The sequence below is a fragment of the Pleurodeles waltl genome, chromosome 5, assembly GCF_031143425.1.
Source record: "Pleurodeles waltl isolate 20211129_DDA chromosome 5, aPleWal1.hap1.20221129, whole genome shotgun sequence".
Taxonomy (NCBI): Eukaryota; Metazoa; Chordata; class Amphibia; order Caudata; family Salamandridae; genus Pleurodeles; species Pleurodeles waltl.
Window position 1 is genome coordinate 1413554729 of NC_090444.1, and position 23522 is coordinate 1413578250.

The following is a 23522-nucleotide window of genomic DNA, read 5'->3' on the forward strand; positions in this document are numbered from 1 at the left end:
CCCCGGGGTGTGACTCTCGTCCTCCCCCCCCCAGGGGCAACTCTGTCCACCAGGACAGCAAGCCACAGTGGCCCCAGACAACTGTCAGGGATGAGAGCCCGACCTCAGGCCTCTCTAACCACTGTGACTGTGGAGAGTGGGGGGTGGTAGCCCCAGGTGCCTGGCACCCTTTGACCACTCTCTCTTCCACCAGGTCAGGGATGACAACCTGACCCTGGTCCTCCCCTCTGGGGCTCTGTACCCTCCCTGCAGAAGCGGCACCCCCAGAGTCCAAAACTGTCAGGGTGCTTGTAGAAGCAGTCCTGCACAATTCTTCCATCAGTGCAGGGATGTTAACCTGCAACTGATCCTCCAACCTGGGGTCTGTACCTTCAGGTTGGACCAGGGCCAGGGGTGAGGCTTCCCTCCCCCTGCCCTCTCTTCTGGGGTCCTGAACCACCCAACTAGGAGCGGCCCCCCCAGAAGACAACATGGTAGGGGCACTGTTAGCAGTAGCCCCTTCCTCCAGGTCAGGGGGGACACCCTTAACCTGGCCTCCCAATCCAGGGTCTGTACCCACAGACTGGATCACGGCCTGGCAACCCAGGACTTCCTGGGGGGCATACCTACCCCCTACCAGGTCAGAGTTTACCCTCTGAACCTGGTCATCCAACCCAGGGTCACCACCCTGCGGTTGAACCACTGCCTGGCACACCAGGACTTCCTTGGGAGCACACTTACCCCCCATCAGGTCAGAGTTTACCCCCTGAACCTGATCATTCAACCCAGAGTCACCACCCTGCGGTTGAACCATTGCCTGGCACACCAGGACTTCCAGGGGAGCACACCTACCCCCTACCAGATCAGAGCTTACCCCCTGAATCTGGCAATCCAACCCAGAGTCACTACCCTGCGGTTGAACCACTGCCTGGCGCACCAGGACTTCCTGGGGGGCACACCTACCCCCCACAAGGGAAACACTTTCCCCAAGGGCCATACAAGAGTCTGGCTGGCGCAGGTCTCCTGACCTCTGCCCATCTGACAGAGTCTGGATTCCCCCCAGCCCAGAAATGGTCTCACCAAGGTCATTCCTGGGGGGCTCTGCACTCAGAGCTGACCCCTGACCCTCCAGCTTCTCCACTGGGGTCCGCAACCCCCTCTCAACCCTCTGTCTGGACTTCTGCAACCCCTCACTAGGAGTGGTACTGCCAGACACCAGAACTGGTGGGACGCTGGCTACAGCCGCCCCCCCAAGTTCTCCTGACACTGTGGGGTCTCCCTCAACAGATGGCCCTATGGTACAGGCTAGGCTCCCCTCCTGGTGTTCCCGCAGGGAACCCTCCAGGACCTGGGACCGGATCTCGGGCACCTTGGGCCTCAACCCATCCCCATTCCCTCTCCTCTGAGACTGGACATGGGGTCCCTCACCCATCCCACTACACTGGGACCTACCTGGGACACTACAATCCTTCCCTACCTCACTTGGTTGGGAACTACCTAGACCACTCCTCTCAGGAGCACCCCCAAATGCCTCTTCAGACTCTCTGGTACTCACCCAGAAGTCTGCCTCCATTGTAAGCTCCCTGGGGTCAGAGAACTCACACTCCACCTGGTGTTGGCATAGCTCTGGAAAATAAGGACTAGACATATGCTCTCCAGCAATTACATCACTCAGCCCCTCACATGAATTAACCAAAGTACCCTTCACCCAACCATCCAGTGACTCTGCTTTGAAAAAGCACCCCACATCACCCTCCTGAGACTGGTGAGACAGTACCTGACTGTCCCTGACACTCAACCCACACTCTTCTGGGATGTTTTCACACTCCATAACCAGGACTTCTACCTGGGGGGAACCCCTCTCCCTGTCACTCTCAACTAGAGTCAGTAGAGTGTCTCTCCCACCAGTAGGAATATGACTCCCCATGCCAGTTCCCCAATCCACCTCAGGGACCCTGTGCATCACTGGAGCTACCTCATACCCCTGAACCTCCTGGCGTGTGTTAACTCCCTCCTTCAAGTAGGACACCACCTCTCTGGGCATGTGCACTTCTGCAGCATCACTGGATATTCAATTGTTGCTGCCACCATTCCAGCTGGACTCAGCCCTCATGACTTCCAGCTCTTTCAATTTAAGCTCGTAAGCATAAATCATTTTTTTAATCTCTAAGTCCCTCCTCCTTTCTTCCAACTCCTTGAATCGGCGAGCCCTGTCTGCCCGTCTGTCCTGTAACTCTTCAGGAGTCAGACCCTTGGGTGACACCCTGCTATCCCTCCTGGGGACCCTCCCCCCAGGCGTAACAGGTACCTCCACTACACCACTGTGTATCCTCTGCACTTCCCCACCCACATTCTCCTCCTCTGTGTGCCCTCCAGCCTTCTTGATTGTCACCCCGGCCCTCTGTGCCTGGTGCAGCTCCCCCTCCCTGGTGGAGCTCTCAGTGGGACAGTCAAGATCTTTAAGGAACTGTTTCAATTGAGCAACTGAGTACTCCTTCAGTTTCTCCATTTCAAACACAGCTCCAGCTGTTGCATCTCCAGATTGAGACATGATGGTCACAAGTGCAAAGTTCCAAAGGCAGAAAAAAAATAATTTCCCAATGAAGCAAAAAGAATCAGTCAAGGGATCAGCAAAATCATGGAAGTAGAATAAAAAGAGTCCTTAAGAGAAAAATCAAAAGATCACCAAACAAGTAGTATGTGGTCACGTAGTGGTCTGAACTCAAAACAGTAGTGTACACTTAATTACTGTATGTCAAGTACAAATACAAGTCCAATCCCGACCGCTGGTCACCAATGTTAGAAATGGGGTCTTTGGTTGACAGTCAGGTTACCCCCTGTTCAAGCAAGGACCCTCACTCTAGTTAGGATAAAAGAGAATCACCCTCAGCTAACCCCTGCTTACCCCCTTGGTAGCTTGGCAGAGCAGTAGGCTTAACCTCAGAGTGCTGGGCGTAAAGTATTTGTACCAACACACACAGTAACTTAATGAAAACACTACAAAATGACACAACACCAGTTTAGAAAAATAGGAAATATTTATCTAGACAAAACAAGACCAAAACGACAAAAATCCAACATACACAAGTCAAGTTATGATTTTTTAAAGGTTTAAAATAAAAAGAGTCTTTAGGTAGTTGTAACAACACACTAGCGCTGCTAGCGTGAAAATGTACCTGGTTTGCGGCAAAAATAACCCCGCACGGGCGGTGTGCGTCGAAAATAACCCTGCACGGGTATATGCGTCGAAAACAGCTCGGCACGGCGAGGCGCGTCGAAAAAGCCAGCCACGCGACGGTCCGAAAGTCCCGCGGCGCTGGTTGCGATCTCTCAGCCTTCGTCAGCGATGCTGCGCGTCGTTTCTCCTGTTCCGGGCGTCGATTCTCCGGTCGCGTTTCCTGCGGCGTCGTTTCTCAGCTGCGGAGCCGGCGTTGCGTCGTTTTCTCAGCCGCGATCGGATTTGCGTCGATCTTTTCTCCGCACGGTGCTCGGTGCGTGTATTTTTGTCCTTAGGCTGCCAGCCTCTCCTTTCAGGGTCCCAGGAACTGGAAGGGCACCACAGAGCAGAGTAGGGGTCTCTCCAGAGACTCCAGGTGCTGGCAGGAAGAAGTCTTTGCTATCCCTGAGACTTCAACAACAGGAGGCAAGCTCTACATCAAGCCCTTGGAGATTTCTTCTTCAAGATGGAAGGCACACAAAGTCCAGTCTTTGCCCTCTTACTCTGGCAGAAGCAGCACTGCAGGAAAGCTCCACAAAGCACAGTCACAGGCAGGGCAGCACTTGTTCCTCAGCGATCAGCTCTTCTCCAGGCAGAGGTTCCTCTTGATTCCAGAAGTGTTTCTGAAGTTTGTAAGTTTGGGTGCCCTTCTTATACCCATTTTAGTCTTTGAAGTCACCTTCCTTCAAAGGGGACTCACACCTTCTTGTGAAATCCTGCCTTGCCCAGGCAAGGCCTCAGACACACACCAGGGGGCTGGAGACAGCATTGTCAGAGGCAGGCACAGTCCTTTCAGATGAGAGTGACCACTCCACCCCTCCCTCCTAGCAGAGATGGCTAATCAGGAATGCAGATCACACCCCAGCTCCCTTTGTGTCACTGTCTGGTGTGAGGTGAAAAACAACCCAACTGTCAACTGACCCAGACAGGGAATCCACAAACAAGGCAGAGTCACAGAATGGTTTAAGCAAGAAAATGCTCACTTTCTAAAAGTGGCATTTTCAAACGCACAATCTCAAAATCAACTTTACTAAAAGATGCATTTTTAAATTGTGAGTTCAGGGATCCCAAACTCCACCTGTCCATCTCTTCTCTAGGGGAATCTACACTTTAATCATATTTAAAGGTAGCCCCCATATTATCCTATGAGAGAGAGACAGACCTTGCAACAGTGAAAACGAAATTGGCAGTATTTCACTGTCAGGACATATAAACCACATTACTATATGTCCTACCTTATCCATACACTGCACCCTGCCCTTGGGGCTACCTAGGGCATACCTTAGGGGTGCCTTACATGTAAGGAAAGGGAAGGTTTAGGCCTGGCAAGTGGGTACACTTGCCAAGTCGAATTTACAGTGTAAAAATACACATACAGACACTGCAGTGGCAGGTCTGAGACATGATTACAGAGCTACTTATGTGGGTGGCACAACCAGTGCTGCAGGCCCACTAGTAGCATTTGATTTACAGGCCCTGGCACCTCTAGTGCACCTTACTAGGGACTTACTAGTAATTCAAATATGCCAATCATGGATGAACCACTTACATACAATTTAAACAGGAGAGCATATGCACTTTAGCACTGGTTAGCAGTGGTAAAGTGCTCAGAGTTGAAAAGCCAACAGCAACATGTCAGAAAAATATAGGAGGCAGGAGGCAAAAAAGTCTGGGGATGACCCTGCAAAAGCAAAAGTCCAACAGCCCCTATATAATAGGGCATGGAAGTAGAGTCTCAGCAGAATTGCTGCCCTTTGCATGTGGGCACTGCTGAAGGTTTTCTGTCATTTTAAAATGCAGCCTGACTCTGCAGACTGCATTTACATGAAAACGGTGTCCCAATTCGACTTTGGTGCTGTGGGCACTTTAAATGTGATGATCTACCTTATTTTCACATATTAGGTACCCCCAGGATCTCCCCTAGGTATCCCAGGGGCGAGGGGTCATGTAACCATAAGCAGGGGTCTTATAAAAAATGTTTTATAATCCCAGGTAAGGGAAAACTGATCATTTCATTTTCCCCCACTATAGATACTGGCCTTTGTAGGCTATCATTGCTATATGGTATCTTAATGGTAATAATAGTAAGGAAAAGCGCAGAAAAGTAATTCAAGGACTTAAAAGATTTGTTTTGATAAATCCAGCAATTTGATATTGGTGAATTTATCACAACTTGTACAGAAAATAAGTTATAAGGCGTTTCTATCTGTAAGCCAAAATCCAGCCTTCTGACTGTCCCCTCTGATTGGTGAGTGCTAACAGGATTAGCAGAGCTGCTTGATTAAGTGATAAGTGGCTGTCCAGGGGAGAGCATATCTGGTGAAGGGCAGCTCGGGGGGCTACACAGGAATGCATGAGCATGGGGAGGGGTAATAAAACATACAGCCTCAAAGGAGAGCAAGACAGGAGAGAATGCCAGATAACCTAACCCCCACCTTCTGGACCCCTCAGCCAGATACTAGGCTTAAGGAAGGAATTTGCAGATGTTAGAAGGAGGAGAGCTATGGAAATGAGCCACACTGGAGGATGGTTTAGTCAGCTCTTAGTTTCAGACATCATGGATTTTGGAAAAAGGGTGCTTTCAGGGGCAGGAATATGCCACACTTTGCAGGAAGTAGTCATGCATCTGGGCGTCACTCTGCATTCTATTGGTTGGGCGCCCCCCTTCCTGATGCCCAGGAGCTGGTAATAAATATGTGAGAGGTGCATAGCCTCTCAGATCTGCTGCCTGAAACTACGAGAGAAAGAAAGACTGCCCTGCTGGAATCTGGATCTGCACCCTTGGCCTGCACTTCTATGTGAACTGCGCCTGGTGTACAATCTGGTACTACAGCCCTGGGGACAGTGCCTTGCTTCAAGAAGGACTCAGGAGTTGACTCCCTACAGCTACAGGTTAACAGAGCTTCACCTGCATCATCCCCAGCAAAAGTCCCCAGCCTGGGGTGCATCCAGTGGACTTTTAAGGATTTGGCCAGGTGCATTGCGGGAATTGTGGTCCACCTTTCCAAGGACCATCTAGGAGATTCCGGACCCTTGGATTTGTGTTTTGGACCCTCTGTACCTGCAAGCAGGACTTCAGGAAACGCCTCCTGAAGATTGGAAAAGTTTGGAGAATTTTAGTAAAATTGTCGCTTTGTGTTTCTAAGCACTAGGAAGGGTTTATTCTTTTACAAATTCATATCTCTGGTTCCAAGGACTCACCCGGAGATTCCAGACTCTTGGATTTGTGTTTTGGACCTTTTGTACCTGCAAGGAGGACTACAGGAAACACCTCCTGAAGTTTGGAGAATTTTGGTAAAGTTGGTACTTTGTGTTTCTAAGCGCTAGAAAGTGTTTGTTTATTCTCTTAAAATTCATATCTCTGGTTCCCTACATTGGATTTTTGTCGTTTTGGTGTCTATTTTCTCATATGACCTATTTTTATAAATTGGTGTGGGATTTGTATTGTGTGTTGTGTCTCACTTATTTACTGTATTGGTGTTTTTGAATGCTTTACACTCTTGTCTCCTAAGTTAGGCCTGCCTGCTTGGTTATAGCTACCAAGGGTTGAGCAAGGGGCTAATTTACTGGGACCTGTACTGAACCTATATTTGGTTAGTGGACTTAGTGCCAGTGGTAGGTTCATAGTTACCACTGCCAGTAACCCACTTTCCAACACATCCTCTTTAGTATCATCTGAAGGTATGGCCAACCCAGTGTATCAAACACTTTCTCTATGTCCAGAGGCACCAGTACCTCTGCCCCACCCTCTCACCCCTGTTGTGTCCATCAGAGCAAGCAGTTTCTGCACATTTAAGAAGGTGTTTTGCTTTGGTATGACGCTGTTTTGGTCTAAGTGTACCAAAGCCGGTATGGACAGGAAAAGTCTGTTAGCCAGTATGCAGCTCAGTATTTATTATAGTCTTGATTAAGAAGTGACAATAGGTGGTATGAACATACATGAAGGGGTCCTCTGAAGGATATGTAAAAATCCGCTGGGAGTCCGTCCAGGCTAGATGTTTTATTTTGTGCCATCCAAGAGATCACAGCACAAACCTCCTCCATTTGAAAAGTCTTGTAGAAGGCTGGCCCTCTACGTATTGTGCAAAACTGCTAAGCCATATGGTGTGACCTACCAGTGTGCAGGAAGCATTGCTGAAAAAATCTCTGGTTCCATTCTGTAACTTAGAATTTTATAAGGGTGAAGGATCTGTTGTTAGAGTATCCACCACAAAGTAAGTAACTTTTTTTTATTAATTCGTTGTTTCATTAGATCACCCAATATAAGAGGGACACTGGGCCCTAAAATTGCAGTCGTCTAAGACCTGGGCAGTGTCTCACTTATTAACTATGTGGCACCAGCCACAATAACGACCCCTAAGAGGGCCCCTTGCTCCAGGCTCATCGGGGTTTATGTGTGTGCGCAGGCACTTGCTTTGAATTGCATTTGTTCTTCAAAACTCTAGTTTTCTTTAAGCATGGGCAAGCGATGCAATCCTGGGGCTTATAACCTCTTAAAACTGCAATCTGAGGAAGATACGAGTGCTGTGTTGTACCAAGGATCGCATCTGAGCGTCTGTGCCCCTTCGCGGTCAGAGAACTGCATCATGGAGATCCTGCAGTTAAATAACTCCATGCAGGAAATGGAAAAAACCCTGCTGTTCAGCATACGCTGTTCTAAATTGAAAAAGGTTAGTGCAAGAATATGATGAAGACCTTGAAACAGCATGACCTACACTAGCAAGATGAGAAGAGATGTGGTAATTATCTACTGCTGGAGCATCAAAAAATGATGGGGCACAACAGCGGACGAAGTGCATTAAAAAAATCTAGGAACTGTGATGCTGAATTCAGTGGGGGCGGGGTCAAGGCTGTGGGTAAAAACAAAATATTCTGCCAGTTTGTTTTGGTCCTTCATCGTCAGGTGGCTACTTATAAAATAATCTGCAGCTTACATGAAAAATAAATTAAAAAGTTGTTACTCGGTGGGAAATGCACTATAGTACACTATGAAACCTCTGTTAATTCACTGCAGAGGTCTGTGTGTAGTGATGTGTATTTGTGGTGCTATGAGGTGAAAGCCTTTGACAGAAAGCACTGTGAATATGGAAGTCATTATTTTAAACTTGGATTACCCATAGTATATATGGTAGACTGCTACAAAATGCACGAAAAGGTTTAAAATAAAATGGTGCTTCCAAAATATAGATTTCTGATGGATACAACTATCTGTGGATTCCTCACTCATTGAATTTTCCCCATGCGCCAGCTTCCGACGGAAATTTTCCTTTTTATTGCCTTCCTAGCTTCTGCACGTCGACGAGGACGTCACAATTGCCCACGCAACGCCGTCTGACGTCATGCAGGCAATAAGAGGTCCTCGCCGGCGTGCTGACGTCAGTTCCCTTTTTTCCGTGCCTTCAAGGGACGGTTATTCTTCAAGGGAGCCACTGTTTCTACTCTGCGTAGTTAGAGTTACAATTTCTTTTTTCAAGATGTCTCAGCGAAAGTCAGGTTTTAAGCCCTGCAGGGAGTGCGGTGGCAAGATGTCGGTGACAGACCCACATGTGGATTGCTTGTGGTGTCTGAGCTCCAACCATGACGTGGAGAAATGAGATTCCTGTCAACGCATGAATCCAAAGGCGTTGAAGGAACGGGAGGCGAAACTGTTTTTGGCAAAGTCCAAAAAGAAGGAGAAGCGGCATCAGCGCAGGTCATCATCGCCTAAGTCTCACCGGCATCACCGTGACTCCCAGCGCCGTCGTAAATCTCGGCGCCGGTCGAGTAGAGAGCGTTCACGCTCAAGGTCGTCTTCGGTTCGACGCCGAAAGACATGGGAGGTTAGTCCCACCATCACTCCTCAGCCGCAGACGCCTCCCGCATCACCGACATCACCTACGACTCCACCATTTGTCTTCGAGGTACTTCAGCAGGAACAGGAGTTCTCATCTGCTTCAGGGACGCCGGGGCCGGCGCCGTTATCACCTCGGGCTCAGGCTCCGCAGTATCCGGCTTTCCCGGCTCCAGGTGCTGACAGTTCTGCATTTTTAAATGCGATGTTTGCCAATTTTCAGCAGATGGCTCCAGGTGGTGGACCGGCTGGTCCTTCAGGGCCATTGGCCTTTAATATGGGTGCTCCGGCTCCTTTACGTCCGGCACCTTTTATGCTCTTCCTTCCTAGGGGAGGTGCTGGTTCGGCGCCGGTTCCCTTGGCGTCGCCTACACAACCTGCGACTCCGATGAGATCTGCTGTTCCGGCGCCAGAGAGTTCTTCACCTGTGCATCCTTTACCTCGGTCGGTGCCGAAGAAGACCACGGCGCTGATGGATCCGTAGTCGGATGGATCGGAGGATCGGCGTCAGGCATCGACGTCGGCAGACGCCCTGTCGACGCCAAGGATCGAGGCCAGGCTTCATTCAAGGAGGCTAGCTCTTCGCCTCCTTGAAGAACAGGAATATCGAAGGCAGGCCTTGGAGGAGGGGGAGATTGTAGAACCTCTTAGAGATCTCCAGGGTTTGGACACGGCAAGTGGCTTAGACACTTCTCCAGAGTGGGACTTAACATCTCCTGGAGAATATACAGAGGAGGCTGCTTCTTTCCACTCTGTTTTGAGGAAAGCAGCTGACTTTTTGGACCTTCCTCTTCCAGTGGCTAAATCAAAACCCAACTTATTAATGGAGGTGTTACATCCGGCTTCAGCAGTTGCAGAGCCGCTTCTGCCATTTAATGAGGCTTTCCTGGATCCGATTCTAGAGATCTGGAAAAAGCCAGTTTCATCTACGGCTGTTAATAGGACAGTGGCGTGCAGGTATCGTGTGGCTCCTGCGGATCTGAGCTTTTTGTCAAGGCACCCGACTCCAGAAAGCCTGGTTGTACAAGCTTCATGTTCATCTCGCACTGCTCCAGGTTCTTTTCCGGGTGTGCCTTCGGACAGGGACTCTAAAAAGATGGACCAGTCTTCCAAGAAGGCATTTTCATCTTGTAGTATGGCTCTCAAGTCCACCAATGCCACATGCATTTTGGACAGGTACATCTATGCCCTTATGGAGGAGATCAAGTCGTCTCATTCGGAAGTGCCTCAGGAGGTGTTGAACCTTGTTTCTGATGCTCAGGCTGCGGCGACTCAAGTAATCCAGTCAGGGCTGGACACGACTGATTCTGTGGCCAGAGCTATGGGTACTGCTGTTGCTACGAGGAGACAGGCCTGGCTTCGTTCTTCAGGGTTTTCATCCGATGTTCCGTCAGCCCGGCTGGATCTTCCCTTTGATGGGGATAAACGTTGTGGATCAAAGACGGACTCTGCCCTTGAAAGATTTAAAGAGAGTAGAGCCACAGCAAAATTGTTAGGCTTGCAAGCCTCCTCTTCTGCTTCTTCTAGGATGTTCAAAAGATTTAGGGGGTTTGGTCGTGGCTCCTCCTCCTCCTTTCGGGGCAGATTTCAGCAGCAGGCCGCCACTGCCCTCCCCTATAGATCATACAGGGGGAGGGGTAGGGTCCAAACCAGAGGAGCCACCCAGCAGCACTCTGCTTCTTCCTCTTCCTCTGGTGGGGTGCAGAATGGGAAGCAGCCTTAGCCATCCACCAATTCCTTTGCACACCACTCCTGTAGGGGGGAGGTTAATGAACTTTCTCCACATGTGGGAGGCAATAACATCGGACTCCTGGGTCACCAGCATTGTGGGGAAAGGCTATGCCCTTCCCTTTCGGGAGTTTCCACCCCCCCATCCCGCCCCGTCCTTCTTTCTGTTCAGAAGAACATCTCCTGTTACTACAACAGGAAGTTCTAGTCCTCCTTTCAAAGGGTGCAGTGGAGTTGGTTCCAGAGCAGGAAAGGGGTCAGGGTTGTTATTCAAGATACTTCCTGATCCCCAAGAAGGATGGTCGGTTGAGACCAATCCTGGACCTGAGGATTTTGAATTGGTTCCTCAAACAGGAAAAGTTCAAGATGCTGACCCTAGCTCAGGTGCTTTTGGCGTTGAACTAAGGAGATTGGATGGTGTCTGTCGACTTGCAGGATGCTTACTTTCATATCCCGATACTCAAGTCGCACAGGAAGTATCTCCGGTTTGTGGTGGGATCGCAGCACTATCAGTTTGTGGTCCTTCCGTTTGGTCTTACTTCAACACCTCGAGTCTTCACGAAGGTGATGGTGGTGGTTGCAGCAGAGCTCAGAAGGAAGGGGATAGCGGTATTTCCTTACTTAGACGATTGGTTGATCAAAGCCAAGTCTCCGGAGTTGACAACCCAGTTGTTGTTCGATCTGGGCTTTTTGGTGAACGTGCCCAAATTCTAACCTGGAGCCCTCTCAGTGCCTCCTGTTCATAGGGGCAGTACTGGACACAACATTGAATCGTGCCTTTCCTCCTCCTCAGCGGATTCAGGACATTCAGGCGTTGGTTCCAATGTTTCAAAGTGGAGCGGTCATTCCAGTCCTCAAGGTCCTTCGTCTTCTCTGTCTGTTCGCTTCTTGCATTCTGTTGGTCACTCATGCTCGCTGGCACATGAAGGCTCTTCAGTGGTGCCTCCGAAAGCAGTGGTCTCAGCACAAAGGGGATCTTGAGGGATCGGTAAAGATTTCCAGGGATGCTGCAGTGGATCATCGATGATGGGTTGCGGACGGCAACCTTTCCCAAGGAAGGCCGTTCTCGCTGCCTCCTTCAGTGGCCACAGTGATAACGGATGCTTCCACTCTAGGGTGGGGAGCTCATCTGCGGGACCTGGAGGTCAAAGGTCATTAGTCTCCAGTGGAACAGATGTTTCACATAAATCTGTTGGAATTGCGGGCGATACGTCTGGCTCTCAAGGCCTTCCTCCCTTCCCTTCGTGGTCAGTCAGTTCAAGTCCTGACGGACAACACTACTGCGATGTGGTACATCAACAAGCAGGGGGGAGTAGGGTCGTTCCTTCTCTGCAGAGAAGCTCTGCGGCTATTGTCCGGGGCAAGGGACCATCGGTAGAAAACCATCTGGCTGGAGTCTTGAACGTGCGTGCGGACAGTCTCAGTCAGCACTTCTCGACCGATCACGAGTGGCGTCTTCATCTAGATCTAGCCCTGCATATCTTCCAGATGTGGGGATTCCCTCGGGTAGATCTTTTTGCCACTCGGGAGAAAACGCACTGCCCGTTGTTCTGCAGCCTCCAGTATCCAGTGCAAGGAACATTGGGGGACGCGTTTCAGATGTCCTGGTGCGACCAGTTTCTTTACTCGTTTCCCTCCATACCTTTGATTCCTCGGGTTCTGAGGAAAATTCGCCAGGACCGGGCCCAAGTCATCTTAATAGCTCCGGATTGGCCAAGGAGGGTATGGTATTCGGATCTTCTCCAACTCTGTCTGTGCCCCCCACTCTGTCTTCCTCACAGGGCAGACCTCCTCTCGCAATCGTAGTGGCAGGTTTTACACCCCCTCCTCCTGCACCTTCATGCCTGGAGATTGAACGAGGCAATCTGAGTTCCTTTTCTCTCCCACTTGAGGTAGTGGATGCTATTTTATCGGCCAGGCGACACTCCACTAAATCTATCTACGCTAGCAGGTGGGCTAAATTTGTGAATTGGTGTGGAAAGAAGCAAATTGATCCCTTACGTGCCCACTTATCGGATATCTTGTCTTTTGCATTGTCCCTAGCACAGAGGGATTGTGCAGTTGCGACAGTTAAGGACTACTTGTCGGCTCTGTCAGCCTTTCAGTGTCTGCCTGACCAGCCTTCTTTATTTAAATCTCCTGTAGTATTGAGGGTTTTAAAAGGCCTAATCAATAAATATCCTCCCACTCCTTTCATTATGCCTCAGTGGGATTTGAACCTAGTTTTAACGTTTCTTATGGGCTCACCGTTTGAGCCGATGCATTCTTGCCCTTTGAGGCTATTGGTTCTAAAGACTGTTTTCCTTGTTGCTATTACTTCAGCAAGAAAGGTGAGTGAGCTACAGGCTCTTTCTGTTAAGCCCCTGTATACATCCTTCTATGGGGATAAGGTGGTGTTGAGGACCAAGGCTGCTTTCTTGCCGACGTTGTTTCAGCCTTCCATATGGGTCAGTCTATTACACTCTCCTCTTTTTATCCTCCACCTCATCCTTCAAAAGAGGAAGAAAGACTGCATCGTTTGGACCCGAGAAGAGCCCTGAGCTTCTTCGTCGACAGAACGAAGGAGTTTAGATTGGAAGATCAACTCTTCATCGGGTACGTGGGAAAGAGGAGAGGAAGGGCAGTCCACAAGAGAACACTCTCCAGGTGGGTCATTCTTTGCATTAAGCTGTGTTATTCTCTGGTAAAAAAGGAACCCCCTGATGGAATAAGGGCTCATTCCACCAGAGCTAAGTCGGCCTCTTCGGCCTTGGCTAGGGGTGTTCCATTGGTTGACATCTGCAAGGCCGCAACTTGGTCATCCCTCCACACTTTTGCAAAGTATTATTGCTTGGATTCTGAGGTTAGGAGGGATGGCCATTTTGCACGGTCGGTGCTGCAGGATTTCTTGGTTTGACCATTCAGGCACCCTCCACCGAGTGCGGTACTGCTTTGGGACTCTATTCAATGAGTGAGGAATCCACAGTTAGTTGTATCCATCAGAAGAACGAGTTACTTACCTTCGGTAACGCCTTTTCTGGTGGATACATTAGCTACCTGTGGATTCCTCCCGGTCCCACCCGCCTCCCCGTTGCCTGTCTGGTCTTACCAAGTTAACCTTGGATGAGCTCCTGTTGGTAATATGTTGTTTTTATATGTATATGTGTATATATATATATATTTAAACAAAAAAAAAAAGAAAAAAAGATTTGTGATGATGTAACTATATATAGCTTATAGGTATATATTTTTGCGTATTTACATATTTATGCTGATGTTTTCTCTATTTGGTTTAATTAAATGTTATGATATAAGATTTTATTTGAGGCATTTGTTTCAATTGTATATATATTTTGTTAGTATTTGCCTGTTCGTCTCAGAGGCACGTAAAAAATGTTGGTACTGACGTCAGCACGCCACCTCTTATTGCCTGTATGACGTCAGACAGCGTCGTGTGGGCAATTGTGACGTCCTCGTGCAGAAGCTAGGAAGAAAATTTCCGTCGGGAGCTGGCGCATGGGGAAAATTCAGTGAGTGAGGAATCCACAGGTAGCTAATGTATCTACCAGAAAAGGCGTTACCGAAGGTAAGTAACTCATTCTTTAGCAATACCCAAACTGTAAGTAATGCATTTTTTTACCTTACTGTCCCTTCAACACCTCCAGGGTTGATAGGTGCTATATAAATGCAATTACAATTAAAAACACACACTTCACAGCACAGTTAGTTTTTTTTTTTTTTAACATCTCTTTATTATTTCAAAGTGACATACATGGTGAAGCACAGCTGAAACGACCATTCAGGCTCATAGAGAAGAGAAAAGGGAGAAATACCTTTTATCATTAACAGAGAGTTACATATACAACTTCAACTTGAACTATAAACTGTGTCACGTGGTGGCCAAACCGCAGTCACGCCAGGGAGGCTGGGGGGGTGCATGCAATAGTATTAAAAAAAGGGGGGGGGCTGGGTGCCCACGCGCATTATATGCATTTGTTATGCGAGTGTGTTAGTGAATAGGGATATAGCATAAGTATTTCAAATGGGAGATGGGATGAGCCAGGACATAAAAGATAGGGTCACAGGGATGTCCAGGAGCACTTTTACAGTGGTACATTAGCGGCGCACTCTTTCGCGTGGGAACAACAGCATTCGCAATAGTCATTCACAGAGCAAAATTCAATCCGGGGGGGCGGTGGGCAAATAACCAGCCCATCTCTATGTCTTTAGGAGATCTAAGGTGGGCGAGTGTCGTCCCTGACCTCCATCTTGACTATAAAGGCATCCCATATGTCTGAGCCACCCTGCACTAGTCCTTTATATTGTAAGCTGCGCAGTATCTGAGCCTCAGCCTGAGACTGCTGTAGTAATATCCGTAGCCGCCCATCCTGATTAGGGGCATGTGGTGCCTTCATATTAATGGCTATTTGTCGCTTGAAAACTATGTATGCCAGATCAAAAAACCTATGTAGTTGCTTATCCTTGCTGGAGTGACGTCTTAATCCCAGTAGGCAAGATTTGATAGTTGGTTGCAAAGCGTGGGTGGTGATGTCAGACACCACGTTGGTGATGTGTCGCCAAGCCACAGCCAACTGGGGCAGCTCCACACCATGTGGTAAAAATCTGCCGGTGGTGCGCGCATCGGGGGCAAGCTGGATCCGAAGCAGGGAACATGCATTTTATATGGCGAGGGGGGGACAGGTAGGAGCAGTGTATGTAGTTAAATTGGGTGTAGCGAAGTCTAGCATTTAGGGAAACAGTTTTAACAGAGGAGAGCGCAGACGACCATGCTGCCGAGGATAGGGGGGCAGGCAACGTCTTGTCCCAGAAAGACTTTGCATGATCTAGGTCTGGAAGGGCATCCAGCAGGAGCAAGGAGTACAATCGTGAGACCGCTCTCCCAGCACCGCCCATTGAACGGATTAGACTGAGGATCTGCGACGTAGGAAGTTCAACGTCTCCCAGACCCCACGAGGTATGAAGGAGGTGTTGTATAGCATAGTATGCTAAAAAGTTACCGTCCGGTATCTTTGTGTGGGCCAATAATTTGTTGAATGTTAGTAGTATGCCCTCTGAGTAAAAATCTCCAGTCATGACAAGGACCGCAGCCTTCCTCGGGGACATATTATGGTGCGCTAACAAGGACCGTGCTTCAGGTAGAAGTGTCGAGGGGTATATGGGGGAGTATGGTATGCGAGGTCCCCTGCCATGGACATAGCGTAGCCAGCCTAACTTTGCAGCAGTCAATACAGTATTGCCATGTAGAGGAGAGGAGGAATTGTCTGACAGCCAGGTCAGTAATGGTGTCGGAGCCAGGGCACTAAGCAGGACCAACTTTTCACCCGAGGGATGATCGCCCAGCCAATCTGCTGGCCACTGCAGCTGAGCTGCAGCATAATACATTTCAAAATTGGGAACACCCAGTCCGCCCTTAGTCTGTGGGTGTTGAATCGTATATGAGGCAGCACGGCATCTGTCTTTACCCCACACAAGGTCCGTCAAAATGCCCTGTAGTGTCTTAAAGAATGTGGTAAAACAAGTGGGAGCACTGCAAAGTAGTAGAGTAGGCGAGGTAGGATGATCATTTTAGTGATAGAAACCCTGCCCATAGGGGACAGGGGAAGCGTTCCCCAGAAGGGCAGAGAGCCCTTAATGGACCGAAGGGCTCTGTCCAAATTGCCCTCCATAAGGTCCTCGAGAGAGTGGTACATCTGTATGCCCAAGTATTTAAAGGTGGTACGACACCATGGCAGTTGATAATTCAGTAATGCCGACTGGAGTTCCGAAGGTACTGGAGACTAGGGGGAAAATACAAGATTTTGACTTATTTACCCGTAGGCCGGAAATATCTGCGTAGGAGTCCAAGGTCTCCAATACCTGACACAAGGACGTTGTGTGATCGCGTAGCTAAATCAAAGCGTTGTCCGCATACAAGGAGATTATAAGAAATGTATGTAGCTCTGGGATGCTCCAACATTGTGCCTGTTGTCTAAGGTGAACAGCCAGGGGTTCCATAGCTATGGCTAACAACAAAGGGGACAAGGGGCATCCCTGTCTGGTGCCCCTGGAGATGGGGAATGGGTCTGAGATAATTTGTCCTATCTTGACGCGGGCCGACGGATTGGAGTAAAGGATCCTGATCCATGTTATAAACCCTGCACCGAGCCCCATCGCAGCGAGTGATTGAAAAAGGAAATCCCAACTCAGCGTATCAAATGCTTTTTCTATGTCTAGTGACATGGCAACTTCACTGCCGGTGGGAGCTGGATTGGTGCGGTGTAGTATACGGATCAATCTCCTAATATTCTGTAAAGCATTCCTGCCAGTTATAAAACCCGATTGATCCTCATGATTTAAATGAGGGATGTATGGGAGAAGCCGGTTGGCCAAAATTTTCCCCAGTATTTTGCAGTCTGTATTTAGCAATGAAAGAGGACGGTTTGAATGGACATCCAGGGGATCACGGCCAGGCTTTGGGAGTACCGCTATGAGGGCTTCCCGCATTGAGCAGGCAGTATGCGACGGGACTGCGCCTTGTTGTAGACCAGAAGTAGGGGTTGCAAGAGGTGGGATGCTCACAATGCAAAATACTCAAGTGGGAGACCATCAGAGCCGGGGGCCCAGCCTGGGGACAGTTGGGATATCGCAAGGTGGATCTCTTCCACCTCGATGGGACCATTCAGTGTGTCTGCCTGTTCCGGGAGCAGGCGGTGGAACTGTAGGGAATCCAGAAAGCCAGGCACACGTTCCCCTGGAGGGAGAGGAGGATATGGTGTATGATAGTAGGTGTAAAAGGCTTCATTAATCTCCCCTTGAGCGTTTACTATTTCGCCAGCATCCAAGCGAATCGCTCAAATAGGCGAGGACTGGAGATTATCGCAGGCCAGCCATGCCAGCAATTGGCCTACTCTATCGCCCTCCGTGTACTGGCGTATAGTGTAATGTCGGTGATCATGTTTGCACAATCTGTCGTCTGCTTCCCTGCGGTCTGTGCGTATGGATATAAGTGTGTTCGCCGCTTTCTCGCCTTTCTCTAGCCACAGCAACCTCTTCTGTACGTAGTTTGGACTCTAACTCCGACAGTTCCCTGGTAAGAACCCGACGGACCCCGAAAGAAGCCGTCATACAGTGACCCCGTATCACCACTTTATGTGCATCCCACTCCGTTGCCCTATGTGAGGTCGTGTTTTGATTTTGTGAGAAATAAGTGGTCAGGCATTGAGCTAGGTCCGCCCAAAAGGGAGGATCCATCAGGGACTCCGGCTGCAGGTGCCACGTTGGTATCCGAGCCCTCGGACGGCCCCAATCCAGAACAACCTGTAGGGGGCAGTGATCCGACACAGTACATGCCAGGTAAGTGGCGGTGTTGATCTTGAATATCACTATGGAAGAGACAAAGAATAGGTAAATCCTTGTATGCAAGTCATGCACCAGGGAGTAAAATGAATATTCACGGTCTGTCGGATGTCGCAGGCGCCAGACGTCATTTAGGCAATTTTTTGCGCTCCATGCACAAAGCTCCTGTGATACCTGCCTGCTCGGAGCAGAGGGTAAGGGGGGAAAAGAGCGATCAAGGCGGATATCTGAAATACAATTAAAATCTCCACCCCAGATGCTCTCCACAGTGTGGTCTCTGAGCAAGCCAGCGGACATTACTTGTAGAAAGCTCTTTGGGAGGTATTGGGTGCATAGAGGGCTACAATGGTCAGCGGTTTACCATCCAGGCAACCCTCTATCAGCACATAGCGGCCATCAGGGTCCAGTCGGGTGTGGGAAATCGTGTATGGGACATTTGGTGCAATCCAGATTGCTACGCCTCGGGCAAAGGACGAGGTGACAGTGCCCACTAACTGTCCCCTCCAACTACAGCACGCTTTCTCTATCGTGGTTGCAGAAAAGTGCGTTTCCCGTAGCATTACAATATGGACAAGATGTCGCCTTAAGAAACTGTATATGCGCTGCAGCCTGCGTGGATTGGACATACCCCGAACGTTCCATGTGATTACGCTATAGTGAGGGGTGTGTGTCTGAGGTTGTGCAACCATTGCTAAGCTATTATGTTTCACCGCGGGGAAGTTCCTGAGTACCAACCCCCCTGTGCTTGTGGGATCCCCTCAGGTACCCTCCCACAGACATGAGTTTCAGAGCAGGATCACTGAAGAAGCCCCACACCCCCTGACCACCAGCCGTGACACCGTCAGAGCAAACCGATGAAAACACAAAAAAGAAAATCCCCAATAGAGTGGGTGAGGAAACTAAACCAAATACATAGTAACTATGCGCAAACAAAGAACTAGGCTCATAGGCATGCATAAGAGGAAACTGGTCCATATGGAGCGGGGCGCGGTGTGTGAGTTATAGATTGCGGAGGGCTGGCCCCGGGTCAACCATGCAACAGTTCAGACCACCACTGCCTCGGATCCCGCACCAGTCGTGACAGTTGTGTGGCCCACATTCCCGGGCAGTAGCACGTCAGCCCAGCATATCACAGTTCGGATGAGGAGGACCAAATTGGTGAAAGAGCAACTTATGGTTTTATCCCTCGTGGCGATAGTGGTAGTAAGGAACATGTGGATCAAATGTCATCTGCGGAGTGAGTGACGGGCCTTGATGGGAGTCCCCAGCGTCTGAGGAATCGGCCCGGGTGGTTTCGGCATCGATATCCGTCAGTGCGTTCAGGGCCAGGTAAGGATTGCAGACAAATTGCGTGGCTTCGCGAGTAGGCGTGTGCGCTCTTCCTCCGATTGTGCGTTGGTAAGTTTGTTCCCAGAACAAGCTTGTTTCCTTTTAGGTGGTGCCCAGGCCCCTTCCGGGCTCCCCTGCCAGGTGGGCCGGGCAAGCCCCTTAGCAGCCAGGTCCAGACGTCCTCCGAGGAAGTGAAATCGTGTACTGTAGAGCCATCCTGTATCTGTAGTTTTGCAGGGAAGAGAAGGGAATATTTGATGTTGTGCTCGCGGAGACATTGTTTTGCGGAGTAGAAGGAGTTACGACGTCTTTGGACTTCAGCAGTGAAATCCGGATAGGCAGATATTGATGTGTTCTCAAATTTTTGCGGGCCCTCCTTGCGGAACAGCTGAAGCACTAGATCTCTGTCTCGATAGTTAGGGAAGCGGGCGATCAGTGTGCGGGGTTGGACACCCGGTGGTGGAGATCTGCCCGGTACTCTGTGAGCCAGTTCGATCGAGAAGAATTTCGGCACATTGTTCCGTAGAATGGTGTCCATTAGCCATCCTTCCAAGAATAATTCCGCACTGGGGCCCTCCGCTCTCTCAGGAAAACCCACCAGGCGTATATTATTACGCCTCGATCTTCCTTCTGCGTCTTCGGCTCTGCGTCTAAGTTCGTCCACCTCCATGGACAAGTGGGTCATTTGGTCCTGGAGGGACTTCGCATCCGGGGACAGCTGTGTTATGTCACCCTCCGCCTCCGCCACTCTCTCCAGCAGTGCCCGGTGATTGGTTCGTAGTAGGTTGACATCAATCTTCGTTTCAAGAGTGGTTTTGGTGTCCATGATGGTCTATAACACCTTCTGGAACTGTGAAGTGTGGCCTAGCAAGGTGGACTCCATCTGGCGCAACACCTGGGCGGTCGAGTCCAGACCCCCAGGTGACGTTCCCGACATCTCCACGAGCGACGCTGGTGTCCTGGCCGGTCGCGTCTTATCCATCCGGATGTCCAGGTGTCAGGCTAGCACCAGGCAGAGCGCTCAACCAGGTTTGCGCACGCTCTATTAGTTTCCGTGAGATGTGGCCAGAGAGTTGAGGGGGTAGGGTGAGCACAGTGCTGGATAATTGAAGGGGTATTAGCACAGTAGGATGACACCACAAATTAGTAGAGCAAGTTGAGTCGAGAGCGGGTACTGCTCACAGAGGTGATGTAGAGAAGGAACAGGGCGGTATCAAAAGGGGATGAGTGACCTACTGATTGAGTTGTTAATATGAGTGGGGCAAATGGCAGAGCGGAATGCGCACACAATCCGAGGGGCGCAGGGCCAGGGAGTCCGCGGGCTCAGTAGGTTCCGGTGTCTGCGGATGGATGGTCCAGATGCAGTGAGTATAACAAGCTGGGGTACCAATGCTATAGATGTATGGTGAGGGCCAATACTTCCGATACTTGGCCGACCCCATTAGGGGCAGAGGCAACTGGAGCAAAGAGCAGCGGTGGCACCCACTCTGGCAGAGGCCCGTGCGTGGGCGCAATGGCGGTGGGGATCCTCAGTATGTGTGCAAAGTAACCCGTGACTCGATGAGTGCCACCGATTCCCCACCCCGTCACTGCCCGAGCCCTGGTCTCCGAACCATGGGGGTCAAGGTGGCTGTGCCCTGCCGTTCACAGGGAGGGAGGGGGGCTCCTGGGGTCCAGCAGCGCACTCACCCCCAGTGGTGTCCAGAGCGAGAAGTCCCTGCCCGGCTATGAGAAGAATGACTGCTATTTACCCAGTCGGGCAGCGTGAGGAGAGGCAGAGACGGCAGGGGGCCTCCCAGGCCGTGCGTGCTGACAGAGTTCCAGAGGGTTTGTCTCAGCGATGCCCGTTCTCCCCCCAGTCGCCCGGGCCGGCGGCGGACCACGGCCTTTCCGAGCATGTGGGGCCCGGCGGGCGCGGTTCCGAGTTTCACCCAGGAGTCGGGCCGATCACACCCCCATCACAGAGCGGGAGCCGGGCACCAGCCGGGGTCGCGTTGTGCAGGGCGCTGCCTTCGCGCGTGGAGACAGCACGCGTGCAGAACGGCGCAAGCATCTTCAGAAGCATCTTCAGAAGCCAGGTAGGCTCTTCCCGGGGGCCCCTCCGAGTGGTGGGGCATACGGCGACCCGCCGGGAGGGCTGGAGAAGCATGGATGCAGGATAGTCAGGTGACCGGGAGCGGACCCACAGTTTATGCTACCGCTCCGGTCGCCATCTTGGACACGCCCCACAGCTCAGTTGTTAACTCTTTGCAATACCACTCAAAAAGAATAAGTCTATGACGTTACAAAGCTTCGGGTGATTCGATCAGTTAAAGCCAGTTCAAGCTGCCAAGCATCCTTTACATTTTCAGATTAGCTTTTACATTTGCAGAGTAACTCGTAGCACACAGTTGCATTTCTTTCAGGCAAGCTGGCACTCTGGCAGGAAGGCGTGTTCAGCTGTCTGCCCAGCTTCCTTTTCACAGCACAGGGGACTCACTGAAGGACACTTCAACTGAAGCATTTAAACCATCAGAATTAATCATCTCAGGACCGTTGTCTTTTAACAAAAAGAAGCAGAATGGTATTTAATAAATCTAAAAAGTATGGCCACCTTGTGCCCCCAAAACTTACCCCTACCCCTCCCAGTCACTCCCACTTCGACCTCAGGGGCATAGGAAGTCAAGAACCCTTTTCAGGGGGCAAACCCATCATGATTGGGTAAAGACTTGACTCTGATGTTCTCAAGTTGTATGGTAAGCATTGTCTATGGAGTTTGCATTGAACAGTTGGAGAAAATTAACTACAGCATAACCTTCGCCTCCGTTCTGACATGGAATGTGGTTAGAGTATCCCCCAGAAAAAACGTAACTGAAATTAAGTAACTTTTTCATCACTTTTGATGAACCTTTAGATCACCCAACATAGTTTAGAGCTCTGCTCCTAAGCAGTAGGTAAAACAAATGGAGCATCTGTTGATGGTCTTGCAACAGGAGTTATTGCACAGGAAAACATACTAGATATGTAAGGAGTAAGTTATGTAGCTACTGCACCATGCTATTTCCACCCACCCTACACCCATTTATGTGCCCCCTCAATAAAAACAATTCTACACAGATTTTTTGACATAGCCCTTCATTTTGGCACCGTGGCTGTGTGTATTGCAGACTATATCTTCACAAACATTTAATGCATGTGAAAGAAATTTGACCATTGCGGATACTAATTTTGGTTGTCAGTTTTCCCATATTTATTTTGCTTTGGATTGAGCATTGGTGTTAAGGATTTTTTATACCTTTATGCTTCAGGCTTATTTGTCCTATTTCTCCCTTCGTAAGCGTTTTTTTTTTCACTAGAAGTTGTGATAATGTCTGTGAGCCTTTTGATATGCATTCTGCAAAATATTCGGCCTCCTGTTAAATATTGACATGATTTGAGACCATCAAGGGAAAGAAGTTGTAATTTTTAAAATTTTATTTCTAGGGTGTTACCTTTCCTGCAATGCATGCTATGTGGTCCTCTTGGGCACCACCGCTTGAACGCAGCAGACTACTTAGTCTTTCTTATGCAGGTGAGATATGTTTTCTTATTAATTGTTTTATTTAAAGATGTATAGGCATTGTGTTGCAGTTGCCTTTATATAGAGCTCAAATACCCTGACAACGTGCTGAATCACATTTGCAGGGCGGCTACCAAGCTTCTCAATTGGAATGCATTGGATAGAGCAATTGTTGGACATGTGGTCTTTATGGGTAGTGTTTGCATATCCTATTTCAGGACCAAAATTTGGAAGGTATTGTGTGGTTTCACTGCATCTTGATGTCAATGAAAAGTGAACCAAAGTCAGAGGTATAACACTTAAGCACTAAAAGATGATATAATAAAGAGTGCAAATATGTGAGTTCAGTGTGGCTTACCTGGGAAGATGCTTTGTTTAAATGGCAGGGACTGCACCTGGACAAAGTGTTAACGGCCCCCAGAAGTTCCTTCCCATACAATTCTGCCTGTTGCTCTGCAGAGATCCTAGGAATAGGTTCCAAGCCCAGGAAGTCCATCACTTGCACTTCAGATAATGTAGAGCAGTGGTTTCTAAACATTTTAGAACCACAACCAACTTTTTAGAAC

At 49.5% G+C, this 23522-nt stretch overlaps 1 protein-coding gene across 2 annotated transcripts in view; it reads left to right on the plus strand.

Moving 5' to 3' along the window:
- SLC17A5 (solute carrier family 17 member 5) overlaps positions 1 to 23522 on the plus strand; it is a 354543-nt gene that overhangs the window by 127943 nt on the left and 203078 nt on the right. For both annotated transcript variants that reach the window (XM_069235678.1, XM_069235679.1), the window contains exon 4: positions 22881 to 22968. In XM_069235678.1, coding sequence (XP_069091779.1) covers positions 22881 to 22968 — 88 coding nt within the window. The remainder of the gene's footprint in view (positions 1 to 22880; positions 22969 to 23522) is intronic.